This window comes from Bubalus kerabau, chromosome 21, assembly GCF_029407905.1.
Source record: "Bubalus kerabau isolate K-KA32 ecotype Philippines breed swamp buffalo chromosome 21, PCC_UOA_SB_1v2, whole genome shotgun sequence".
NCBI lineage: Eukaryota > Metazoa > Chordata > Mammalia > Artiodactyla > Bovidae > Bubalus > Bubalus kerabau.
In genome coordinates, this window is record NC_073644.1 from 55,809,793 (window position 1) to 55,835,956 (window position 26,164).

The 26,164-nt window shown below is 36.9% G+C and overlaps 1 protein-coding gene across 11 annotated transcripts in view; it reads left to right on the forward strand.

Moving 5' to 3' along the window:
- The window catches only part of DCC (DCC netrin 1 receptor), a 1,416,568-nt gene that overhangs the window by 1,052,203 nt on the left and 338,201 nt on the right, over positions 1-26,164 (forward strand). For all 11 annotated transcript variants that reach the window (XM_055559274.1, XM_055559275.1, XM_055559276.1 and 8 more), the window contains 2 exons: positions 1,538-1,676; positions 8,637-8,686. In XM_055559274.1, coding sequence (XP_055415249.1) covers positions 1,538-1,676; positions 8,637-8,686 — 189 coding nt within the window. The remainder of the gene's footprint in view (positions 1-1,537; positions 1,677-8,636; positions 8,687-26,164) is intronic.

Below are 26,164 nucleotides of genomic sequence, written 5' to 3' on the forward strand. Positions count from 1 at the left end.
AGTTGGATAGCCGGTCAGTTTTAAAGTAACTGGTATTGAAAATGTTAAGTAATTGAATTCTGATGGGCAAATGGGCAATGAGGTGAAATCAATAAAAAGGATGCCGATGTTTTGTTTGAGTATATCGCAGTCTGGGACAGGATACCTTTGAATAAGTCCATCTGATCCTAGAAAAAATTTGTATTTCAGTCCTTATCCTAAAAGATGATCAATCATATTCGGTGACCTCAGTGAAACTGCTTTTTCATTCACATATTTAATGTGAATTCTGGCTTCTTCTTGTTTTCCGTATACTTTACTCCTGAAGACTACATTCCTCCTCCTTTCATTTTGCTTCTAATCTGTGGTTAGCACAGATCCTGGAAAATAAGCAAATTAGATTTTCAAATAAAAGTAAATGAACCTTTATGGCGACACATGAAACTGGACGATTCTGTTTTGTTAACATGTATATGACTATTGAGATGTTTACTTCCAGAGTCTCAACTTCATGTAACAAAAGATACATAGCTAGTGGGTAGTTAAATAGGAAGGGCCCAGAAGTGATCTTGAGATCCTGGAGTTCTTACGATGTGTTGTGAAGTCTGCCCAGCATAGTGTGGTCCTCATGCTTTCACATACTCTGCAGGATAGATATTTTTCATTAAAAAAAAAATTTGCATTCGTTCTATCCACAGCAGTTCCTAGTTATAACATGAGAGTGATTAGGAGATCTTCATTTGCAATCAGTCATTCCATGGTTGTTTACTATTCCCAAGCTATTTCACTCTTATTTTTAGCTTTCTATTCTACCCTTTTTCCTACACATTTTAGTTCTTCAATAACGCATTTTACCAATCCATTTAAATAATATTACCCAAGATAAATGTGAGTGTGAGAATCATTGGAAAGAGTGACATAATGGGTCTTCTGGAGCAAACTGGCTCTCATTTCTCAGTGAACTTCACCTCCAGCACCTAATTTCTTCAGCTGTGAAGTGCTGAAAACACTTCCAACTTAACCTCCCAGCATTTTGAGAGAGAATAGCAAAGTATTCTTTGCTATTGTAGCAAAGTATTCTTTGCTATTGTAGCAAAGTATTCTTTGCTATTGTAGCAAAGTATCTGTCAGTTTCAAGAGCCATGAGTATATTTCAGCAGGGGAAGGAAGAATTCTATTGTTTCTTGGGAAATTAGTTCATTTCGGGTACAGGAGCAACTCTATTCCTGTGGCTTCATGAGCTGCCTTCTGCCTGTCAGAGTTTTGGTGTGGTTGTTAATACAACACACTATTCAATGTATTGGGTGGCGTTAAACAAATTGGAACTTAATGACTGTGAAGACAGCATGGTGTTAATTTAACTAGGAGTCTGCAGAGTGGTTCAGTCTTTAGTGGAGAAGTATGGGTCACCATTTGGGTTTTATAACAACTCATAATAAGGCTAGAGTGTAGCTTTGTGAATGAGAGTCTACTATCAATTCACTGATTGCTCAGAATGGCTGCCATTTCTGCTTTAACGTGCCTCCTGAATAACAATTTTGGTGTTTTATCTCTCCAGAATATAGAGGTTGATGGGCTATCTTATAAACTGGAAGGCCTGAAAAAATTCACGGAATATAGTCTTCGATTCCTAGCTTATAACCGGTATGGGCCAGGAGTATCTACTGACGACGTGACAGTGGTTACGCTTTCTGATGGTAAGTTTTAGAGCGTGGAATTTGACTCCCTTATTTGTTAGAATAATGAAATAATATTGAATGCATGTGATAGATTCTGTGCTCAAGGGGTCCTAACTAAAACTTAATGAAATAGACTAAGGTACATTAGAAATTTGGCTTATTCATCAAACCACTTATTACAGCCAAATTTAAACTTTGAAAAGGTATACACTCTGAATCAGGATGTCCTAATTAGTCATTTTCAAGAGGTGTGACTACTGCCTAAGAGCTCAAAATAATTTTGTGTCTGTGTTTTCCTTTATTCCTATAAATACAAACACATTTGTGCATGTGTGTGGGCTAATTTACATCAGCATCTTTTGTTTCTCCTTCTAAACAGTGGTAGGTGACTACATGTGTTTAAATAATGGACAATCCTCCTACATATACCTCCAATTAAAAAAAAAAATCATGAAGATTTAGGCCAAATAATCCAATATTGAAAGTATTAAAACTGAACCTGAAAATTTATATTTTACTTTTACCTTGCCTAGCAAATGAAAGATCAGACATATTTTTTAATGCCATAAAAAAGAGGAGGAAATCTTAATGAAATAGATGAATTTGACAAAGCAGTAGCAAAGGTAACTAGAGATCTAAGAAACGGATGATAATGAAATGTTAGAAGTTTAATGAAAAGTGAAAATAAAGCATAGCAGAGTTTATGATATGAGGCCAGTGACAATTCAGGCAGGTGCAGAAATGCAGAGCTGTGACCTCTATGAATATTAAAAAGGTGGCAAGCTATTTCTTTTCAACAACAGTTTCCCTGTTGGTGTGTGTAATTCTATAAATTATTGATCTTGTGAATTTCAAAAAATGACTTCAGTTTGTGATTCGTTTGCCAATCCACCATGCTTTAATCTCAGAAAGTATCTGGGTAAATACTTCACACAACATCAGTGAAATGAGGAAGCACATGCCTGTTCTGAAGGACAGTGCAAAGGAGACACAGGAGTGATGTTCATTTGCAATTTCAATATAAAAAATATATATCTGACACCACTTCGGTATCATTTTTAATGTAATTCCTAAGCTCATTCATCTGATTCTGTTATTGAAGACAGAACGGAATATTTATTGGCAGAATAAATTACTTCACAACTTATAATTATAAAAATAAAAGGAAAACAAATGAAAATGAATATTTTACATAATTTATGTAGATTTCTTTCACACTCTGAATGTAATGCTGTGGCCTTATTCTCTACTTTGGTTTTAAATGTCATAAGTGAGAAAGATAGATTATTACTCATTAATCCAAGACTTGTTATCTAGAAGTGTTGCAACATATAGGATTTAGAAAATGCCTGTCATTTAAATAAAAGGATTTCATGAGCCTCATTCAACAAGCATCACTGTGCGAGAGGCCCCCAGCCCCCCTCTGTCAGGTGCATTTGATACAGAAAGCATGCGCTCCAGGGGCCCCTAGGCCTGCGCACTCTGACCTCATCTGCGCTCATCTTTACAATCACTTCATCTCTTTTACTTCAGTCCGATGTCCTTTCCTCTCTACTGAAGCTCTCCATGCTGAGGTCACATGTAGATGAATTTAATTATAATTATAGTCACCCACTTCCTAGTTGTACTTAATAAAGCCATATTCTCCTTGACTTTCTAGATGTTATAAAAGGCAGATATTGTGAAAATTAAGTGGCTAATACATATAAGCACCTGAAACATGAGCATGGCATATATTTAGATGTTTAATAAATGTTATTATGCCAGTGTCTCTCTTTCTTATTATTTCAAATGTTCCTTAAATGAGAGGTGATGTTATATTCATCTCTATATCCCTTCTTACTCAGTAAATATTTGTTGAATTACTCAGGCAGTTCAGCCAAACCTGTACAAATGTTTGTAAGTATAAACTCATCTTTAGGACTTCCTATTTGTGAGACTCATTTAACATATAATTATGTCTACATATATGTGTTACAGAGACCTTCATATTTCTTATAAAGCCCTAGAAATTCTTACTAAAAAATTATTTTGGGCCCATAGAAAAATTGAATTAAAAAAAATGAAATGCCACCTGTTTTTCTGAATTAATTATCCCAAAAGTATTCTTGTTATGGCTAAGATGCTTATTAAAAAAATTTTACTCTAATGAATTGTCATTTCTAATTTAGTTCCACTTTGTTTCTCTGGGAAGAAATATTGTGTAATTCCTCCATCCAGTGTATCATTGGTTTATGATATTGTACTTTTTCAGACCCTTGGGATTGTAGATGTCGACTAAAAATGGTACACAAGTTGAGAGTTGTCAGTTAGTTTATTTGGGGTCAAAATGAGGACTGCAGCCCAGGAGACAGCACCTCAGATAGCTCTGAGAGACTGCTCCAAAGCGACACTGGGGGAAGGTAGATATATAAAAACCCCTTTTGGTGAAGGGGGAGTTGAATATCATTAAGTACTTGTTTTACAAAAACTTTTTTTGCTAGTCATGAGGATATGATGTCACCATGAAGGGATTTAGTGCTTCTCTAGATATGAGGACATGCAAGGATTGAGATCATAAAATCAGTTCCTGAAAATATCTGACTATCTAAAGACCTGTCCCACCAGATTCCCTGGAGCACAGAGGGCCTCACTCCACCCTGAACTCCCTCAGAGGCTATTGAAGGTTAATAGCTACACAACCCACTCCAGTGTTCTTGCCTGGAGAATCCCAGGGACGGGGGAGCCTGGTGGGCTGCCGTCTCTGGGGTCGCACAGAGTCAGACACAACTGAAGCGACTTAGCGGCAGCAGCAGCAGCATCTGTCTACAATGCGGGAGACCCAGGTTTGATCCCTGGGTTGGGAAGATCCCCTGGAGAAGGAAATGGCAATCCACTCCAGGACTATTGCCTGAAAAATCCCATGGACAGAGGAGCCTGGTAGGCTACAGTCCATGGGGTCACAAAGAGTAGGACACAACTGAGCGACTTCACTCAGCATAGGGTTCAGTCTCCTCAGAGGCAGATGGCAAATGCCCTTGTTGTTCAGTCTGTTGGTAATGCTCTTGACAAGTGCCAATTTGTAGTTGGCGTAAAGCATCAATCTAGACAGTCTGATATTTAGTACAGACTGTGAGTAGATTTGCCAGTTGGTTCCAATATACTATCTCTTGAACTAGTTGACATAAATAGGTTATTTATAGGTCTTATGAATTAATGATCATATATTTGCATCCATGCCAACTTACCCTATGTCCAAAGGCATAGGGACCAGATTTTGTGGGCAAACTCAACTATGGGAATGTGCTTCTTACTTTTATCAGTAATATTTCTTGAGTATTTATTAGTGTAAGACCCGGCTCCACATACTTCACAACACTGTATTTTTTCCTACTTTATAGACAACAAAACTAAGATAGAGGTCATAAATGCTAGTAAGCAGAAGAGCCAGGTCATGGAAGCTAGTTAGTAAAGAAGGAAGATTCAATATGGGAAAAATGTTGAGTTTCTGTTATTCTACAATAAATGTCTCATATTAGTTCCCTCAAGAAAAATGCTCAGTTATATATAAATTCTTTCAATCCACAAATTATGTATACAGGACAGCTCAGGCTTGCTAAGGAGAGGAATTAAAGTGATTATATGACTCATTACAAATGTGGGAACTTAATCTACTCCACAGAATGCTTCATCACCATGTGCTTAAACCAGCATGTTCCACTGTGTTAAGAGGAGTTTCCAGATCAAATGACTCTGATTGGCTTTAATGAACTGATTGTAAATGATAAAGTACTTGACATTTTGAAGAGAAAAGCAATGAACTATGTCCTTCCCCTCTGCTTCATGAAACAAGGAAGCATTCTCAAATAAGACAAATAAAGTCCCAATAGATAAATGTTGAATTCTACTCACTTTCACTAATCCTGTCTGTTGATATCTATTTATTTGTAAATACTATGAAAATTGATAGTGTAAAGGAGGAAATAATAACTAAAAATACTGTAGAAAACATTGTTCACTTTCTTTCCTAACTGTGTAAAGCAAGAATAGCCAGTGTGCTATCATGGAAAAATAAGAGAAGTTTGTATGGTAAAAATAGACAAAAACAGACAACACCATTGTGATAAGTACACCTTTGGGAGTTCATGGCTTTAAATTTCTAATACAGAAAATTATCAGATTGTGGTAGTTTACTCTTTTTCTTATATATTCTTGGTCTTCTGAGATGAGGAGCTAAATATCATTTGTAAGCTTTTATTAAAAGGACATTTAAGGGTTTCATATCGACTAGCATAGCACCTAGAACAAAATGCATGATAAATTTAAGATACCTTCCCTTTCCTCCAAAAATCTATGTTACAATTTTATTTGGTGATATTGTATAATATAATGTAAATATTATAGTATCAGATGAAACATAAACTAGAGGTATTTTTCATGTTTCTGATTTGTTATAGTTTAATATTAAGACTTTATTTCCAATCTTCACTTTTAAAGAATTGCATTTCTGGTAAGCTATACAATTATATGATTCAGAACATAGTATTTTTTTTTGGTCTGTGACTATTTTAATTTTTATTGTGCTATAGAGTAATTTGAGTGTGGATCATATTAAATTCTTCCTCATTGTGAGAATATAATTTTTTTTTTTCAGTTCTTCTGATCACACAAATTGTTATTTCCAGCCTATCTTTAATCTTGTCTTGGTACTGTCACTTTAGAAAGCTTTGTATCTATTAAAACTTAGCATATGTTTAACCCTCATAAGGAGTTCTTCTTCTACCAGTATTTCTGCTCCTAGGTATATAATGAAGGAAATGAGTGCAATTGTCCAGCAAAAGCACAAACTAAAATTTTCAGAGCAGTTTTATTCTCATAACTCCAAACTAGAAATTGATCCAAATGTCATTCATCAGTAGAATAAACAAATATAAATTAGGGTAATTATATATTATAATACTATAGACCAGGAAAACAAAAAGCTATTGCTACTTACAACAATATGAATGAATCTCAAGAAATAACAATTATCCAAAGAAGCCAGCCTAGGGGAGAAAAGACAACAACTATGGTTTTGTTTTTAGTGAGCTCAAAATAAAATAAATTAATTTCTGGATTTAGAGGTCCTAAAAGTAGGACCAGAAAGATATTGACAGAAAAGGGACACAAGTGAGCTTTCCAGAAAAAGATACAGCAAATGATATGGATAATGTTCTATATCTTGATCTAGGTGGCATTTAAATGGAAACGCACACACACCATTTTATCCAGTCATAGATTCTGAAATATTTGTGCATTTTCTTATATGTTATAGCTTAATTTAAAAAATAAATTTGCAAAAATGATGAACATTTTTATTATTGAGTAAATTTATTCATCAGAACCCTAAATGTGAAAAATATTTTATTATAAACTTATAATCTATTCATTGATTTCATTCAACAAATATTTACTAAGTGTGCCCCCATGTGCTTGACACATATCAACGTTGGGCATGCAGCGTCAAAAGGACAAAACTTCTGGTTCCTGTGAAGGTTATATTCTGTATTTGATAAGAAAATAATAATATAATCAAATGAAATTTTAAAATAAAGTCTATCTTGTAAATAATGAAATATCTTTTTGAAAGAATACTTGTTGACCTAATTCATGAACAAGCCTCTGATAAACATTTTATCACAAGTTACATTGATGTTAACTTTTATCAAGTACTAAGACAAGAAGTTCAAAGTCTAAACAAAATAAGTGATTATAATTCCCATCATGTACAGAAAGGTCTAGGAGCTAATATTTGAGTAAGTATTCATTTTTTCATTTAATTATTGAGTCAGGAAATATTAATTGAATGTCAGTTTGATGGATATAAAGATTAATCAGACATATATCATATCTTCATAGTGATTCTTTTTCAGAAGGCAAAACCAGAGTAGGACATAAGTAAATTCAGGGCAAATACAAGTACACCAGGAAAACATAGATATTGTCCAAGTTCAAATTAAGGAAGAGAAACTTAACAAAAATAGCACTTAAAGTTTTGAGGATGCTGAAAGCATTTTTTCTCTATTAAATTTATCAATTTTTCAGGAAAAGAATACTCAGATTCATATATAGTAAGCATTTATCTTGAAGCATTTACTGAAGCTACTTATATTCCTGTTGTGGGGCAGAAATCTTTAATTTTTTTATGATTCACCCATTACATCCAGAATAGTACTTGACATATATCAGTCGTTCAGTGAATGGCTGTCTTAGAATTACCAACGTGATAGAATATTCACTTTTTGATATAGTAAATATCCATTTAGAAGTATTATACAGGAGGCTGTACATCTTCTTCCACCTTCCATGAAGTAGCGAAACAATTGAAATGCAAGTAGGAGAAACAAAATACCTAGAAAACCCACAAAGAAAAAGAAATTGCTCCCTTGTTAATAGAATTCACTCACCAAATGCTCTCCGGTAACCTGCTTGCATTTGTGACACATGGGTTTAATTACAAAGTGTGAAAAGAAAGGGGATGTGTTTCTTCTTTTCACTTTTTAGGGGATAATAAAGTTTGCATTAAAGGGATTAAGCAACAAGAGTGACCATTAGAATCACATATTTCATCATAAAACCATGCAGGTCCTGAAAAGCACAATATCTTAAGCCTTTAAAACCACTCCAGGAAATCTGTGTGGTTTTATTGGTTCCTCTGGGAAGGTTATCACCAGGAAGCTGTAATTAAATGGCAGTATTTAGTATCACTGCAGGTGCTTTCTTGCCTAAGTGTTTTGGAGGCTCCCTAGATGAATAACTGGCCCACCAAGAGAGAAAAATATAAACAAATGCAGTTATTTTCCATCTCTCCAGGAAAATATTGAAGTGCCACCTAGAATCACCTACCTAATTATTCTTACAAACTGTGAAAAATATGTGCTTTCTCTTTTCAAAGAGGGTTGGGGTTTCTCTTTCATGACTTTGGCAATAACTGGTCTCACCTTGTTTGATTTCTTCTAGTGCCAAGTGCCCCTCCTCAGAACGTCTCCCTGGAAGTAGTTAATTCGAGGGTGAGTTGTGGAAATGTTTACTACTTCCTTACCTATACATGTGTAACTTGCAGTCACCCAGCTATACTGCCTGGGGTGGATGGTGGCTCCCACGTGAGCAAATGTTCCAAAGCAACACAGTGAGTGGCATTAATCCCACGTCCTCCAACACTTGAATTAAACTAAAGGGTTGTTCTCTTCTAGTATACTTCATTCTATAAACGTTTTAACGATTAAAGGTTATTCCATTAAGTAACAGAGTTATTTACTCACCTATATTTATCAGTACAGGACATTATGTGCTGGGTGGAAAAATTGAATGTGGGAATGAAAAAAGCAACTTCAAGAGGTGGGATAAAGAGAGACCTTGTTTCCTGGTAGATTTAGTTAGAATTGACTATTTCATATCATCCCTCTTCTCTTATGGACATGGAGGGCTGTTCTTGGGGTCTGATAAAGTTATATTTATGAAGCAGTGTTTCTCAGTGATGAATGTTTTCCTGGCCTGAAAAGTTGATATAACTTTCAAAAGGGCTTAAATTAGGCTGGGTATAGCTAAAGATAAGGAGTTTAATGCCAGAATCAGTTTTCTGGAAATATCTCCTTATTTCGAGTGTATCTCACTCAGCCTTGGAAACAAGCCTAAGCCATGTAGTAGACTGATCTGGCTTCCTTCTTTCATCATCTGATCGTGTGCGCCCAAGGAAGTAATTTCACTCTCCCTGGACCTCAGTGAGGAGGTTGGCCTAACTGGTCTCCATGCTGTAGAAGACAACAGGGAAATTTAATGTGTCTTAGAGAAAGTCATACTTTGGTATTTAATCCTAGCTTTCCCTTTTAGTAACTGTATCTGATGTTAGAAAATCTCAAACCTGAATAAGCCCTAGCTTCTATTATATATTCATGTAATGTGAATGTTAATTCTTCCCTCATTGATTTGTCATGAGGAAGTAGTAATATACCATATGCAATGGATCTAACTTAGTATCAATAGTTATGACTTATTCAGTGTAGAATTCCTTGCCATATTTTGCAGATGCCTCTGATGAAGTCATAGTCTGTGATTTTGATCAGATTTACCTCTGCCAATGAATTTATCTTTTGGAGCTAATGAAAAAATGTCTCTAGAAAATGGTTACCCTTTATATTTTTAGGCACTAATTGCATGCAAATGAATGAAACAAATTTAAACTTAGAAGGAAGAAAAATAAGTGAATTAAGGGAGAAAAAATTAGCTAAAGGGAAATAACCAGAAATAGACATTACCCTAAAAGTGACATTATTATTTACAACAACATTAAATGTTTTATAGCTGTGCTGTTCTTATTAAGAGATTGCCAAATCAAAGTCAAGTAGATTTTAACAATTCTTAATAGGTTGCCATTGAGTGAATCTTGGAGACCATTTTGTAGTTTCTCTTGTTTTAATGACTCATTTTTATTAGACTTTCACCCTCTGTATATCTTTCCTCCAGGACAGAACATAGAAATTGATATAAGCTCTTTTCGCATGTATATGCTCATATCCCATAAAAGTCTACTTCAGCACAGGAAAAATGTCTTCCTCTGAATGTGAATAAGGCATTACTGAATGACTCTAGATGCTATCTTTGAATATGAATTTATTACTTTCCTATAAGAGGAAATTCCTGGATGGCAAAATTGACTTTTCAACTGATGTATGTGTATATGTGTGTATATATATACACACAAATATCATAGGCCATACTCTTCTATACTCTGCAGTGTTTGCAGCAAGCAAATATTAACATTGCTGACTCTGTCCTCCTGAATTTATCTCTGTAGCATTGCACTACCAGAAAATTTAACTTGTTCATTAGCTTTTCAGAATGAACACAGCAGAGCAAAACACTGGAAACCTTCCTACTCTCTCTCTTCCTCTCTCTATTATCTTCTTTCCTAGCTTTTAAGGAATTATAAACTATTTTTCTTGGATTGTTACCAAGAGGAAAATAACTGGGTGATCAAACACTGTTTTATCATCCCCAATATGTTGATGCAGAGAAGAACACTAACAATATTCTATTTTGATATACTCTTCTTTAAAAGAAAAGCTCTCAAAATTAATATTTGCTCCTAATGATTACCATTTTAAGGAAAAAATGCTTGTTTAAAAAGAAACTTTGTAGTTGAAAAATTGACAGATTCTTTTTGACCAATAGAATTATGAATTTTATGGGATTTTTATTTAATATAGTAGGAAGAGTCATATTTTAAATTTATATCTATATCATATCAGCAATTATGGAACTTTTGATTAACAGTCAATGAGGAGACGTCTTGGTGTTTGCACACAGGTGGCTAGGATTTCTGTACATAGAACTGAGAAGTGACTACAAGATATGAGAGTTTCGTTTATAGATATTTGTTATGGTATGGCCATCTATAAGCCAACTGGACCAAAAATCATATTCCAGGACATGCGAAAAAAGTGGTCCTAATACACTGAGATAAAGGACCAAAGGAATTTTCTGGTCCAGCATAGTTTTATAAAACTCATCACAAAACAGACTAGATTCCTGTTCTGTATGCCACCTGTGAACATGTGTTATTTTGAAGGAACAGCTTGACCTATAGATATTATTTTTAGTTAATGGTTATGATTAGATGGTTATTTTTCTTATACTAAATACTTTTTTTTTTAACAAGAAATAACATCTTCACTAGAAAGGATAAAATAGTGACTTACTGTATGTACTTTAAAGTGCAACTTTTTGTTAGCAAAACTTTCTGTAAGGATAATTTTCTTAAGATTTTATTTTGAAAACTATTATTAGAAGAAATAAATATTACAACTTAATGGTTGGTATATAATGTACAGCTTGTAGAATTCAAAGGGCTTATTAAGTTGGTGCTTGACTGTTTTCCTTTATTTCAATACAGAAGTTCTCAGAATAAGACAATTTAGGGTAACTGAGATTCAAGGTATTCTTGGTGTTTGGACTCTTTCAGAGGCTCTCTGAGATCTTGAAAAGCACTGTGTTTTGGTTTCATTTATTAATTTAATGTTACTCTACACTTACTATATATCTACTGTGTGTGTGTGTGTGTGTGTGTGTGTGTGTGCACACGTGCGTGTGTGTAAATATAAAGGTAGGAACCTAACTCAGTCTTTCCCTTCATGGAACTCACAGTTTATTAAGAAAACATGGGAGAGAAAATTCAGCTTTCATCTAACCACATTTAATCTGTTGTAACTCTTCAAAGTAGACATTTTATCTTCCTTGATAAGATGAGAGAGCTGGAGAGAATCTCTAAATTCTCTCGTGGCTTCCTAACATCTCTGAATGTATTTTCACTTGTTATACCTTTTCTGAATCATTTTATCTTCACAGAATTTGAGAAAATGGCAAGGTATATTGATTAACTCACATGGCCAGGTATTTATCAGCTGAGCACGATGGGGTGATTACAAGGAAAGAATCACTAAATCCATATAAGAAGGAAAAAAAAAACAACTGTAAAACTCCAGGGATGGGTCATTGTGCACGTTTAGAGACTTCAAGCACAGAATATTAGATTCCTCTCATTATATCACCTTTACACCTCTCCACTGTTGAAATTGTTATCCTTCATCTATGTGGATGTCATTTAGCCCACCCCTGAAAGGGTTACCCAGTTAGTCACTAAAAGTTCAATAGAATGTGATAGAAATCACTACAACAGTAAAAGATATGACTGGTTATCTTTTTTAATCTTAAGGCATTTCATTTCCCCATGTTTCAGCATAATTTGGCATGCTTTAATAACTTGAAAATTAGTTTAGCGATCATGAAATTCCCTTTACCCAGAAACTACCCAAAGGGAGAATTAAAATAGCAATTTCCAACTTCAGAAAGCAAACTGATCATTTTGGTCCCAGATGTTTTACTGTCTTTTAAAAAGTGATTAACTAATTAATACTTTATTAACACAAGGGGAATCTTAAGCATTGTATCATTGAATTAGCCTCAAAAGGCTGTGTTTCTCAATATGTGTCATGACAGGAAGGGGTTTGTTTGTTTGCTTTTCAATTTAAGATTTGACAGATTCAGAAATATTTCACTGAATTTTTTTTTTATTGGAGTGTAGTTGATTTACGGTGTTGTGCTAGTTTCTGCTATATGGCAAAGTGAATCAGCTATACATGTACGCACATATTCAAGAAGGGTTTTGACTGAGGTGTATTTCTTCTGTCATTGGGCTAGTGATAAAATCAACAGAAGTGACGGCCCAGTGGAGAGCTGAGTGAGGCTTTTGCATTTGGTTCCCAACTGGGACGTTCACTTGTGTGAAAATAAGGACAAGGGGATAAACTGGAAGAATGAAAACGGGCCAATTGAATTATGTTATTCTGTAGATCTTCTATTTTAGGAGGAGGGTCCTTGTGTGTGTGTGTGTGTGTGTGTGTATGTGTGTGTGAAATTGAGATTGTCTTTCCTTGGTTGTGCAGAGGGCACTTGCATTAACAGCACTTCCTGCTGTATCACAACCTCCCTAAAGCCACGCTGTTTACACGGGTGTTCTAGAACCACTCCTCTCATCTCACCGTGATTGTAAATGTTGAGCTCTCTCTTCTGTGTTGTGTAAAGGCTTTAGATTGGTCATGAAAAAAGCTATTTTGTTTTTTCTCTTTGAATCATCCCGGATCCTTCAGAAGGTACATTTTGGCCACTGAGTTATTTGGAGCCAGAACTCTGTGTCCTCCCCTCACAAATATAGTGAATTTCTGAAACAAATTTAATGTGGGGAAGGAGTCATAGGAGACCTTTAGGTGACCTTAGGTGACCTTTAGGTGATTGATTTCACATAAAGCTAAATTAGAAACAGGCATTGCAATAATGCTTATACTCACAAGCTTCATACTGATATTTGTATTCAATCATAATACACAGAACATTTCTGCTGGACTATGGCATGTTAAATTCATTTGAGGTAGATACAGATCTCTTGTATTTTTTAGTTACTGATCCCTTCATTGATTCATTATGTAACTGTTCTTTGAGCATACATAAAGTCCAGAAACAGTGACTGAAAGTATTTGGGAAAGAGCATAAGGGTAGGAGCATAATTGTAAGGAAGGGAATGTTTCCCAATAGTTCTTAGTGTCTAGTCATTGTTGGTGTTTGTTGGTTGGTTGGTTTCTTTTTTATCTAAAATTTGTAGACTAGACAAAAAACAAAGTGTAGATAACACATTTTTGTATTATAGTAAAATAAGGCAATATGTAATAATTCATGAGACTCCCTCAAAAATAAAGTTGTGTTTGGTCTGTAATTTGTATAGAACCTATATTCAGATATCTGCTATCCTACTTACTCTTTTGAAAAAAAAATTTTTTTTAATTGTGGTAAAATATACATGGGCTTCCCAGGCAGTGCTAGTGGTAAGGAATCCGCCTGACAATGCAGGAGACACAGAAGATGTGGGTTTGATCCCTGGATCAGGAAGATCCCTTGGAGTAGGAATGGCACCCAACTCTAGTATTCTTACCTGGTAAATGCCTTGGGCAGAGGAGTCTGGTAGGCTACAGTCAATGGGGTTGCAAGGAGTCAGACACAAGTAAACACAAAATACAGATAAAATTTACCATTATAGCCATTTAAAATACATGGTGTATAGGCATAAATACTTTCATATTGTTGCCCAGTCATCACCATTCATTTCCAGAACTCTTTTCATCTTCTCAGACTGAAACTCTGTACCCACTGTATAGCAATACTTCATTCTTCTTCTTCCTCGAGGCCCTGGCAACCACTATTCTACTTTCTGCATCTTGACTTGTTTTATTTAAAGAAGTGAGGAAACCAATACACAGAAAAATTTATTATTGCCCTTTCAATTTATCTTAATAGAGAAATAAAAAAGTTAAAATTTTAAGTCTTCACTTTCACGGGGGAATGAAGGACTTAATGACTTGCAGTGGTTAAGAATAGAGGCAGATGCTTTAGCTGGTTGGAAAGAAACACCTCCCTTTCCATTATTGATACTGCTTTCAGCTTACTTCTCTTACTAGTCTCACATTAATGAATTATTTGTTAAAAATCTACTGATAAAGCCAACTCTCATAGTTAACAGTAAAGAACCAGAAATACCTGCATGGGATTGTTCTGGAGTAACTCTGGGAAACGTAATCTTGGTCATCAGCATCCGTTTTATATCGCATCATAAGTTAGATCAGAGCTCTAGGTAGTAGCTACATTGATCCTTTGATTTATTTTGAACATTTGAAGTCAACAGTGTCCACCTTTTTTTTTACTGAAAACACGATAGGTACATTATGAATGAGGATATTAAGACAGTAAAAACATTTGCATAACTAAATTTTAATAATATAAATGTATCATACCATTTAAATAAATTTCACAAACAAGTCGAAGAAGAGGACACTCTTGAAATTCTAAGCATATCTTTGTATCACACCATCACTCATTTTCTTAGGTACATATGGTACTTTTCCAAGCAATGATGTTTTTAAAAACTGTGAGAAAAATAAGTCCTCTATCAAAGATAAAAGGCTGTAAAAAGTGTTTGTTTAATTCTGCTTTGCCCAAATGATTTCTTTCTATGAAAGCATTTTGTAGTAAACACTGTCTTTAAAACCTTTTTTTTTTTTTTTAATTTTATTTTATTTTTAAACTTAACATAACTGTATTAGATTTGCCAAATATCAAAATGAATCCGCCACAGGTACACATGTGTTCCCCATCCTGAACCCTCCTCCCTTCTCCCTCCCCATTCCATCCCTCTGGGTCGTCCCAGTGCACCAGCCCCAAGCATCCAGTATCGTGCATCGAACCTGGACTGGCAACTCATTTCATACATGATATTTTACATGTTTCAATGCCATTCTCCCAAATCTTCCCACCCTCTCCCTCTCCCACAGAGTCCATAAGACTGTTCTATACATCAGTGTCTCTTTTGCTATCTCGTACACAGGGTTATTGTTACCATCTTTCTAAATTCCATATATATGCGTTAGTATACTGTATCGGTGTTTTTCTTTCTGGCTTACTTCACTCTGTATAATAGGCTCCAGTTTCATCCACCTCATTAGAACTGATTCAAATGTATTCTTTTTAATGGCTGAATAATACTCCATTGTGTATATGTACCACTGCTTTCTTATCCATTCATCTGCTGATGGACATCTAGGTTGCTTCCATGTCCTGGCTATTATAAACAGTGCAGCGATGAACATTGGGGTACACGTGTCTCTTTCCCTTCTGGTTTCCTCAGTGTGTATGCCCAGCAGTGGGATTGCTGGATCATAAGGCATGTCTATTTCCAGTTTTTTAAGGAATCTCCACACTGTTCTCCATAGTGGCTGTACTAGTTTGCATTCCCACCAACAGTGTAAGAGGGTTCCCTTTTCTCCACACCCTCTCCAGCATTTATTGCTTATAGACTTTTGGATCGCAGCCATTCTGACTGGTGTGAAATGGTACCTCATAGTGGTTTTGATTTGCATTTCTCTGATAATGAGTGATGTTGAGCATCTTTTCATGTGTTTGTTAGCCCTCTGTATGTCTTCTTTGGAGAAATGTCTATTTAGTTCTTTGGCCCATTTTTTGATTGGGTCATTTATTTTTCTGGAGTTGAGCTGTAGGAATTGCTTGTATATCCTCGAGATTAGTTGTTTGTCAGTTGCTTCATTTGCTATTATCTTCTCCCATTCTGAAGGCTGTCTTTTCACCTTGCTAATAGTTTCCTTTGATGTGCAGAAGCTTTTAAGATTAATTAGGTCCCATTTGTTTATTTTTGCTTTTATTTCCAATATTCTGGGAGGTGGGTCATAGAGGATCCTGCTGTGATGTATGTCAGAGAGTGTTTTGCCTATGTTCTCCTCTAGGAGTTTTATAGTTTCTGGTCTTACGTTTAGATCTTTAATCCATTTTGAGTTTATTTTTGTGTATGGTGTTAGAAAGTGTTCGAGTTTCATTCTTTTACAAGTGGTTGACCAGAGTTCCCAGCACCACTTGTTAAAGAGATTGTCTTTAATCCATTGTATATTCTTGCCTCCTTTGTCGAAGATAAGGTGTCCTTATGTGCGTGGATTTATCTCTGGGCTTTCTATTTTGTTCCATTGATCTATATTTCTGTCTTTGTGCCAGTACCATACTGTCTTGATAACTGTGGCTTTGTAGTAGAGCCTGAAGTCAGGTAGGTTGATTCCTCCAGTTCCATTCTTCTTTCTCAAGATGGCTTTGGCTATTCGAGGTTTTTTGTTTTTCCATACAAATTGTGAAATTATTTGTTCTAGCTCTGTGAAGAATGCTGTTGGTAGCTTGATAGGGATTGCATTGAATCTATAGATTGCTTTGGGTAGTATACTCATTTTCACTACATTGATTCTTCCAATCCATGAACATGGTATATTTCTCCATCTATTAGTGTCCTCTTTGATTTCTCTCACCAGTGTTTTATAGTTTTCTATTTAAAACCTTTTTTGTCTTTTATCATAACATCACGATATACATTCCAAGGGGCTTCCCAGGTGGCGCTAGTGGTAAAGAACCTGCCTGCCAGTGTAGGAGACATGGGTTTGATCCCCGGATCAGGAAGATCCCCTGGAGGAGGAAATGGCCACCCACTCCAGTATTCTTGCCTGGAGAACCCCGTGGACAGAGGAGCCTGGCGGGCTATGATTCATGGGGTTGCAAAGAGTCAGAAACGACTGAAGCAGCCTAGCACACGTGCAGGCATTCTTTCCACACCGAGCAATGTATCTAAAAATTGAATAACCTTATTTCCTACAATCTTACCTGAATTAATTTGAAGTAAAAACAAAACGTACATGAAAGAAGAAGAAATTACGAAAAGCTGGAAGTGAATGTAGCAACAGTCTTTATAACATGCCTATGTGCGTAACTAAAAAACAGGGAATTAAGAACCATCAAAGACATTTATTTCATGATTTGAATAAGAGACAGGATTAAATCTTGATATCTTTATGAAATTTTATAATGTAAACAGAATAGAAAAACATTTTCTAGAAGTTCTCATCTTCTCACTTCAGATACCTGAATACATCATTGTTTGCCGTTGTGCTTTTTAAGGTTATTACATTTTGCTGTTTCCTAGGTCTAGTTACTGCCACTTAGCATACCTACATAAAGCTTGTGACAAAGAGTCTGAAACCTGTGCTAGAATACCATTCTCTTTGGAGTTCTAATCCCGCTTTTATATCACCTTGTAATTTGTACTTCGTCACACACATTTCTAATGGATCCGATTCTGATAGGGTCTGAAGGCAAAGCTCACTTTAGCCTTTCCATGAAATTTAATGAGATTTCCCTCAAGTCATACATTTTTGAAAAGTGGTAGGTTTAATATTGGACTTAAATTAAATGAACCTAGGTTTAGTGATAAGATCTCTGATTTTAATTTAGTTCATAGAAGTTGCCCTTGTAGTTGGAATGGTTGATGAAGTAGAGGACAAGAAACAGGTCTAGTCCTACCAGTAGGTAAAAGCAGTTGCTAACTCTGTAATTTGATTTTAGAGATCTTGGAACATTCAATTCACTAGTATAGCTTAAAGTATTGTTTACCTTAGAAAACAAATGTTGAAAAACAAATCTTTCATCTGAAAGATTTAAGACATTAGCATGAGTATGGTAATTAACATTCTTGGCACATATTTAAGGAGCATCTAATTATAACCATAATAATAAAAATAGTAATAAGGACAGTAATTTTTCAGCAGGTGTTTTGTGCCAGACAGTATGTTAAGTAATTAAAGCCCTATTTACTCCTTATAATAACCCTATAAGGTAAGTATTATTTATTAGATTAATGGTTAGAATATTAACTTTGAGCCAAGCTTATTGCTGGGAAAGCTACAATTAAGTCAGTCAAATGTCCTTCTAAATTACACATGGCAATATGGTAGAGAGGAAGCTAATTTTAAATCAGATGGTCAGGAGTGGGCCTTTTAAGAAGATGACACTTAAGCTGAGACAAGACTATCAAAAAGGACCAGTTTCATCACCTTTAGAATAAATGATTCCAAGTCAAGCTAACAACTTGTAAAAATGTCTTGAGAAAGCTTGTGTTCCAAATCACGTGTGCATGATTGTGAACTTGAAATAATACCAGCATGCATGGGTTATAGACCATGGGGTCAGGGCTAGATCACGTGGTGTTTTACAGGGAATGGTAAACATTGGGATTCACTCTGTGGATGATGCAAAGGGTTTTGAAAGGGGAACAATCTCATTCAACTTTTTAAAAGACGATATTGGCTGCCATGGGGAAAATTGTTGGGGATAGGGTAGAGAGAAAGCCAGGACACCAGTTAGGATACAGTTCTGTGATCTATTGTATATTTGACAATTGTAGCTGAAACCTGGGTGTCATTAGAGCAGACAAAGAGAAGTGGAAAAAACCATATGTGTTACATCTGGAGCCAAGAAGATGGCTTGTGGGTTGGATTAAACACACACACACACACAACACAGATAAAGAGAAGAATCAAGGATTGAGACTAGATCTTTGCTACTAAAAAAATGAATTGTGGAGTTGTTTAAATGAGATAAGAATGGAGAAAAAAAATTGGTTTAGAGGGAATAATCAAGTAGTTTTTGGACATGTTGAATTTAAGATTACTACTAGACATATGATTAGACCCACTCTAATATTCTGGGCTTCCCAGGTGGTGCTAGTGGTAAAGAGTCTGCTTGCCAATGTAGGAGACATAAGAGACACACGTTTGATCCCTGAATCAGGAAGATCCCTTTGAGGAGGGCATGGTAACCCATTCCTGTATTCTTCCCTGGAAAATCCGAGGGACAGAGGAGTCTAGGGGGCTGCAGTCCATAGGGTCACAAAGAGCTGGACGTGACTAAAGCGACTTAACACATGCACAGGAAGAGGTAATAGTTGGGAAAGCAGGGTCTAGGTCTTGAGACACTACACGTTTAGAAATTAGATGAGAAGGAACAAGAGTGGTAGGATAAAGCAGAGGCCTAGTGTCACAGACGGAGAAGGCAGTGGCGCCCCACTCCAGTACTCGCCTGGAAAATCCCATGGATGGAGGAGCCTGGTGGGCTGCAGCCCATGGGGTCGCTGCCAGTTGGACACGACTGAGCGACTTCACTTTCACTTTTCACTTTCATGCATTGGAGAAGGAAAGGGCAACCCACTCCAGTGTTCTTGCCTGGAGAATCCCAGGGATGGGGGAGCCTGGTGGGCTGCCGTCTATGGGGTCGCACAGAGTCGGACACGACTGAAGCGACTTAGCAGCAGCAGGAGCAGTGTCACAGAGGTCAAAGGGGATGATTAGATGCTGCTAACTATGACATGCACTGAGGAAAGAGTCGAATTAACAGCAGCAAAGTGACCTCTTTGCCGGGGGGTGGGGGGGCATGAAGATAGAAAGCTGGAGGACAGTGTGGAGTGAACAGAGGATGTTCTTGACAAGTTTTTCTCTGAATTGGAGCAAAGAAATGGACGATAACTTTAGGATATGGTAGACTTGAGGGACATTTTATTGTTTATTTTTGAACGTGACTGATACTGCAACTTTAGGAAAGAATACAGTATAAAGGGTATAGAAGAGAGAGTGGAATCTTGCAAGAGTGCAAACCTTTGAGTAAATAAGACAGCAGAGGATCTAGCAGACAGGTGGAGGGGAACAGATCCTTCAAGCTCAGTAAGATGATCAGAGATGGATGGAGTGGGTGTGGATACAGACGTGCCGATCAGTTTGTACCTGAAAGATGAAGAGTGTGAGGAAAGATCATCACCAGTGTGTAAGGAAGTATTGAGGGTTTGAAGACAGGGGAAAAGTTGGAAAAAGACCAATAGTTATTTTAGCCAACTCTTTGTAAAAGACCCTGAGGCTGGCAAAGATTGAAGGTAGAAGGAGAAGAGGGTGACAGAGGATAAGATGCTTGGGTGGCATCACCGATGCAATGAGCATAAACTTGGGCAGACTCCAGGAGATGATGAGGGACAGGGAAGCCTGGCATGTTGCATTCTTTGGGGTCATGAAGAGTCAGATACGACTAGGCAACTGAACAACAGCAAAAGTTATTTCAAATCATGGAAAGGGATCATAGCATACATTAGTGTGGACTGACCATTTGAGATGTGTCTCATGAATTTAAAGTGAAACAGGCCAACAAAATTGTGTTTGCTTTCCTTTCCATGGCTGGTTGTTTGGTTGCTGGCCAGGGGTAGGTAGTTAGTGTTGTTTTATTCTGTTCACAGTTTATCAGAAAAGAAGGGATGACATTAACTGGTTTGGTAAGGGAGTGATTAAAAAGAAGACCCACAGAGTTAGAACTAATGAAAAAAATGGTTGGAGTGAAGGCATGATACACAATGAAAAAAAGCGACAAGGTCATTGGATTGCATAATTTTCCTCGTTTTACCCAGGAGACCACTCATACTTTGAGAGACCAGGTAATGGGCTCCAGTGTCACACAGGGAGGCAGCGGCAGCACTGGGATTTGAACCCAGATTTAGGTTGTTGGTCATTTGGCCACACGGTCTCCAAACTCTAGGGTTTTATGAGTTAAGAGATACAAAGCAGAATTCACAATAAGGGTTGTCTTTAAGTGCTGTAAGCTCTCAGTGGAATAGTTTCCAGGCAGAAGGTAAGTTCTAGATCAGCAGCTAGAAGATGGATTCAATTATCCAATGGAACTCTGGAGGAAGAGATGGAACTCATAGGAAGGGATGGGTATAGATGCTAAGGAAGGAGAGCTAAGGAGGGGATTTCAGCCACACATACACACACACACACACACACACACACACATTTCCTTGTCTTCCCAGTTTTTCCTGGAAGGAATCTACATTCTTCTGTATCTCCCAATGATGTGTTTCTGATGAGCTGAAAAAGCACCTCGGAGGAGCTGCAGTTTCTTAAGTGAACAAAGCTGATACTTCAACCAAATACGCAGTTCAGTTCAGTCGCTCAGTCGTGTACAACTCTTTGCGACCCCATGGACTGCAGCACACCAGGCATCCCTGTTCATCACCAACTCCCGGAGTTCACCCAGACCCATGTCCATTGAGTCAGTGATGCCATCCAACCATCTCATCCTCTGCTGTCCCCGTCTCCTCCCGCCTTCAGTCTTTCCCAGCATCAGGGTCTTTTCCAATGAGTCAGTTCTTCTCATCAGGTGGCCAAAGTATTGGAGTTTCAGCTTCGGCAGCAGTCCTCCCAGTGCATATTCAGGACTGATTTTCTTTAGGATGGACTGGTTGGTTCTCCTTGCAGTCCAAGGGACTCTCAAGACTCTTCTCTAACACCACAGTTCAAAAGCATCAATTCTTCAGCGCTCAGCTTTCTTTATAGTCCAACTTTCACATCCATATAGACTACTGGAAAAACCATAGCCTTGACTAGATGGACCTTTGGTGGCACAGTAATGTCTCTGCTTTTTAATATGCTGTCTAGGTTGGTCACAACTTTTCTTTTCTTAACAAAATATTAAACAATCTTAAAAACTTATGGCATTTTCCAGTGTACTTCTGGTTTTTCCTCAATTCCAAGTTCTAGAATATATATTTTTATTGAAAGTTTGAAAGGGAAAAATTGAGATCACAGAGAAGGATTTTACCTTAGTCCTGAAGGTTTGTTTGCCGTAAAATAAAGCCTCTAATTGATCAGCAGCTGTGGTCTGGAACCATTAGGAAATATTTGTTAGATTTAGAGAAAATGCAAACTAGAACACTGAGCATACATTTTATTAGAAAACACTGTTAATTTAAATAATAAATAAAACTAAACCAAGTGGTAGTAAATTAGATAACTATAGAGCAAATCTTGCCAGGTAATAGTGCAACAGTTTAAATAAGACTATTATTTTAAGATATAGCTGCTTTAGCAACCAACCTAAACCTAATGTATCTTTCCCTTGAGGTCATTTTAGTTTACTCTCATTAAAAAAATAAAAAATTAAAAAAACACCTCTAACATTATGCAGTTGGAATGTATACTCCCAGTAACACTCAACACTGAAAGCTACTTATTTCATTTATTATGTTGCTCTTTGGCATAGAAAGCGGTAGCCTTCACTGATTTTCCAGAACTGCCGAAAACATCACCGAGTCCACTGGCAAACTGTGTGAAACTGGCAGAATCTAAGAGTATCTTCTTCCTGATTCCTGAGCATTTTATAGAAAGTATGCTACATATTGAATATAAATGGATTTTTCAAATACGTTGAACAGTATGTATGTAATGGTAGGTTAAAAAGCATTGAAGAACAATTTGGTATTTTCAGAAAATTAACTTTAGACCAAACTGCATATCTAATCTTAATGGAACTGGGAGAAATTTCTTGTGTCTACTACAAATAACTTTGTTCCATGGTAAATGATAAGAAATTTTGTAGCATTTTTCTGTGTAGTAGCTCAAGTTCCTTCCACCTAAACATTTCTGATCTTTTGGTGCAATCTATTTGACAGACCATTTTCATTTTAGCTGAGGCTGTAGCTATTAACTAGATCATTGTCTATTTTATTTTTACATGGATAAAGTTGAAGAGACACACAAAGGAAATTTCTATGTGAAATGTCTTGTACTGACTATAAACAAAAGCATCCTTTAAAAATATGAACTGACTATAGATTTTTATCTTTTATGCTTAGATGAATCATGTTGCAAAGAATGTATGTGCATATCCATAGCAGTAGTATCAGTATCTAATTCTCCATAGATGTCTATATTTCAACATTTATTTCCAAGTTGAGTTTTCTTTTTTGTACTTTAAAAAAAAAAAGAAATCTGTGTTTCATTTGAATGCTTATCAAATCAAATTGAAATCAAGTATCATGATACTTAAAGGAAACATTGTAAGTCAACAAATCTCCAAATGGTCTCTTAATTTAGAAATTTTATTAGAGAAAAGGCAAGAAAGAACCTCAAGATTATTTCCATTAAAATCTTGAGTGAATTCTTTCCTGTGCCTATTCATTTATATCTTCATTTATTCATTTGTTGGTTGAATAATAAATATTCATTGAGTAAATACCACGTGACAGACACTAGCTAAACACTTCAGCTCTACTAGTTTAATAAGATGCTTCTATGCTTATCAGTCAGGAATCTCAACACCTCCATGAATGGCAGCAATGAATGAGAATTTAACAAATGACTGACAACATCTGAGACTGAATAGATATTGTGTCTTCATGGAAGAAATTGACTTCTCTACCTGTGACTGAGCAACTTTACTTTCACTTTTTACTTTCATGCATTGGAGAAGGAAATGGCAACCCACTCCAGTGTTCTTGCCTGGAGAATCCCAGGGACGGCGGAGCCTGGTGGGCTGCCATTTATGGGGTCACACAGAGTCGGACACGACTGAAGTGACTTAGCAGCAGCAGCACCTGTGTTAAAGGGAGCAGCAACTTCCCTGGCAGTCAGTGGTTAAGACTGAGCTCCCAATGCAAGGGGCCTGGGTTCGATCCCTAGTTAGATCGCATATGAACCAAGATCATATGGCATGTGGCGTGGCCTAAAGAAAAAAAGGGAGCAGTGCTTGTCCTTGCATATTGATTAGAGGTTGTTGAAGCATTTTCTGACCATACTTCGTTTTGATATAGTCAAAGAGTTGTTCTTGGCATATGAGATGCTGGGTCTAGAAAGCTGCCCCTCAGTTACGTACATGTATGCTCTGTTGGGTCCAGCTCTTTGTGACCCCATGGATTGTGGTGCTTCTGTCTGTGAGATTTTCCAGGCAAGAATACTGGAGTGGTATACCATTTCCTTCTCCAGGGGATTGTTTCAGCCCAGGGACTGAACACACATGTACTGCAGCTCCTGCCTTGGCAGGCAGATTCTTTTGCCACTGAGCCACTCGGGAAGCTCAGCTACAGGTGGGACTGAGTCTGTGCATTGTCCTACTGTCCTGGAACTGAACCTGGATGTGGCTGAATCAGGGGGTGGAGGCTATCAGCTTGGAGAATGGAGCTGAAGTGCTCAGACTTTAAGGAGCGTGACTGAATGCTAAGTTGTTTCAGTCATGTCCGACTCTTTGCAACTCAATGGGCTGTAGCCTGCCAGGCTCCTCTGTGCATGGGATTCTCCAGGCAAGAATACTGCAGTGAGTTGCTGTGCCCTTCTCTAGGAGATTTTCCCAACCCAGGGATCAAACCAGCGTCTTCATCTCTTAGGTCTGCTTTGTATGGCAGGCAGGTTCTTTACCACAAGTGCCACCTGGGAGCCCTTTAAGGAGCATAGAAATCCCTTAGGGTAGGTACTTGTTTAAAACGCAAAAACTCTTCCCCTCACCCTGCAACACACAAACTTCTGATTCAGTAGACCTCCTATCCAGGAAACTTATGTTTTCTGATCAAATGGGGATGATCTACAGATCCCATTATAATAGCATCTAATTCGATCAGTCGTTTCAAACTCTTTAATACAATCCATTTCCAAGATTCACTTTTAAAAACAAAATTTTGAGTAGCATCTTGGTATGGCATGCAAAGGCAAAATGAGAGATGCTGTCATTGGTCTTTCCAGGATGAGGGCAGGGGTGTGCTGGAGCCTGCTTATTTATACTGGTCGCCAAGATCCACTGTTAATTTTCTAAGGAGTTTTATGATCCCATTGTTAAACACAAAAATTCTTTGAATTATATAAACTTAGGGTTAAATAATTCCTGATTTAAAAAGGCAAAATTTGAAACCTATCACTTCTTCATTACTTGACTACATTTTATCTGTGCCTTGGGGTAATTTACATTCACTTTGCACACTGGAAATAATGTAGAATGGTATGCTTTGTCCATCTCTTCTCAGTTCTGCTATCAGTGATGTTACACTGGTCACTTGAAATTTCCCTTGTTAGGTATATTTACATTGCAGAAATCAGCCAAGGCCAAGCATTAAGGCTTTTTTCCCAGAAAGCTAAATTTTGAACATGTATTAATATCCCATGGATTCCCTGGTGTCTCAGTGGTAAAGAATCCACCTGCCAATGCAGGAGTATGACAAGGTTGTATATTGTCACCCTGCTTATTTAACTTATATGCAGAGTACATCATGAGAAATGCTGGGCTGGATGAATCACAAGCTGGAATCAAGATTGCTAGAAGAATATCAACAACCACGGATATGCATATGATACCACTCTAATGGCAGAAAGTGAAGAGGAACTAAAGAGCCTCTTGATGAGGGTGAAAGATGAGAGTGAAAAAGCTGGCCTAAAATTCAGCATTCAAAAAATGAAGATCATGGCATCTGGTTCCATCATTTCATGGCAAATAAAAAGGTAAAAAGTGGAAGCAATAACATTTTATTTTCTTTGGTTCCAAAATCACTGCAGATGGTGACACTTGCTTCTTGGAAGAACAATTATGACAAACCTAGACAGAGTATTAAAAAGCAGAGCTATCCCTTTGCCAGCAAAGGTTCATATAGTCAAAGCTATGATTTTTGCAGTAGTCATGAGCAGATGTGAGAATTGCATCCATAAAGAAGGCTGAGCGCTGAAGAATTGATGCTTTTGAACTGTGATGTTGGAAAAGACGCTTGA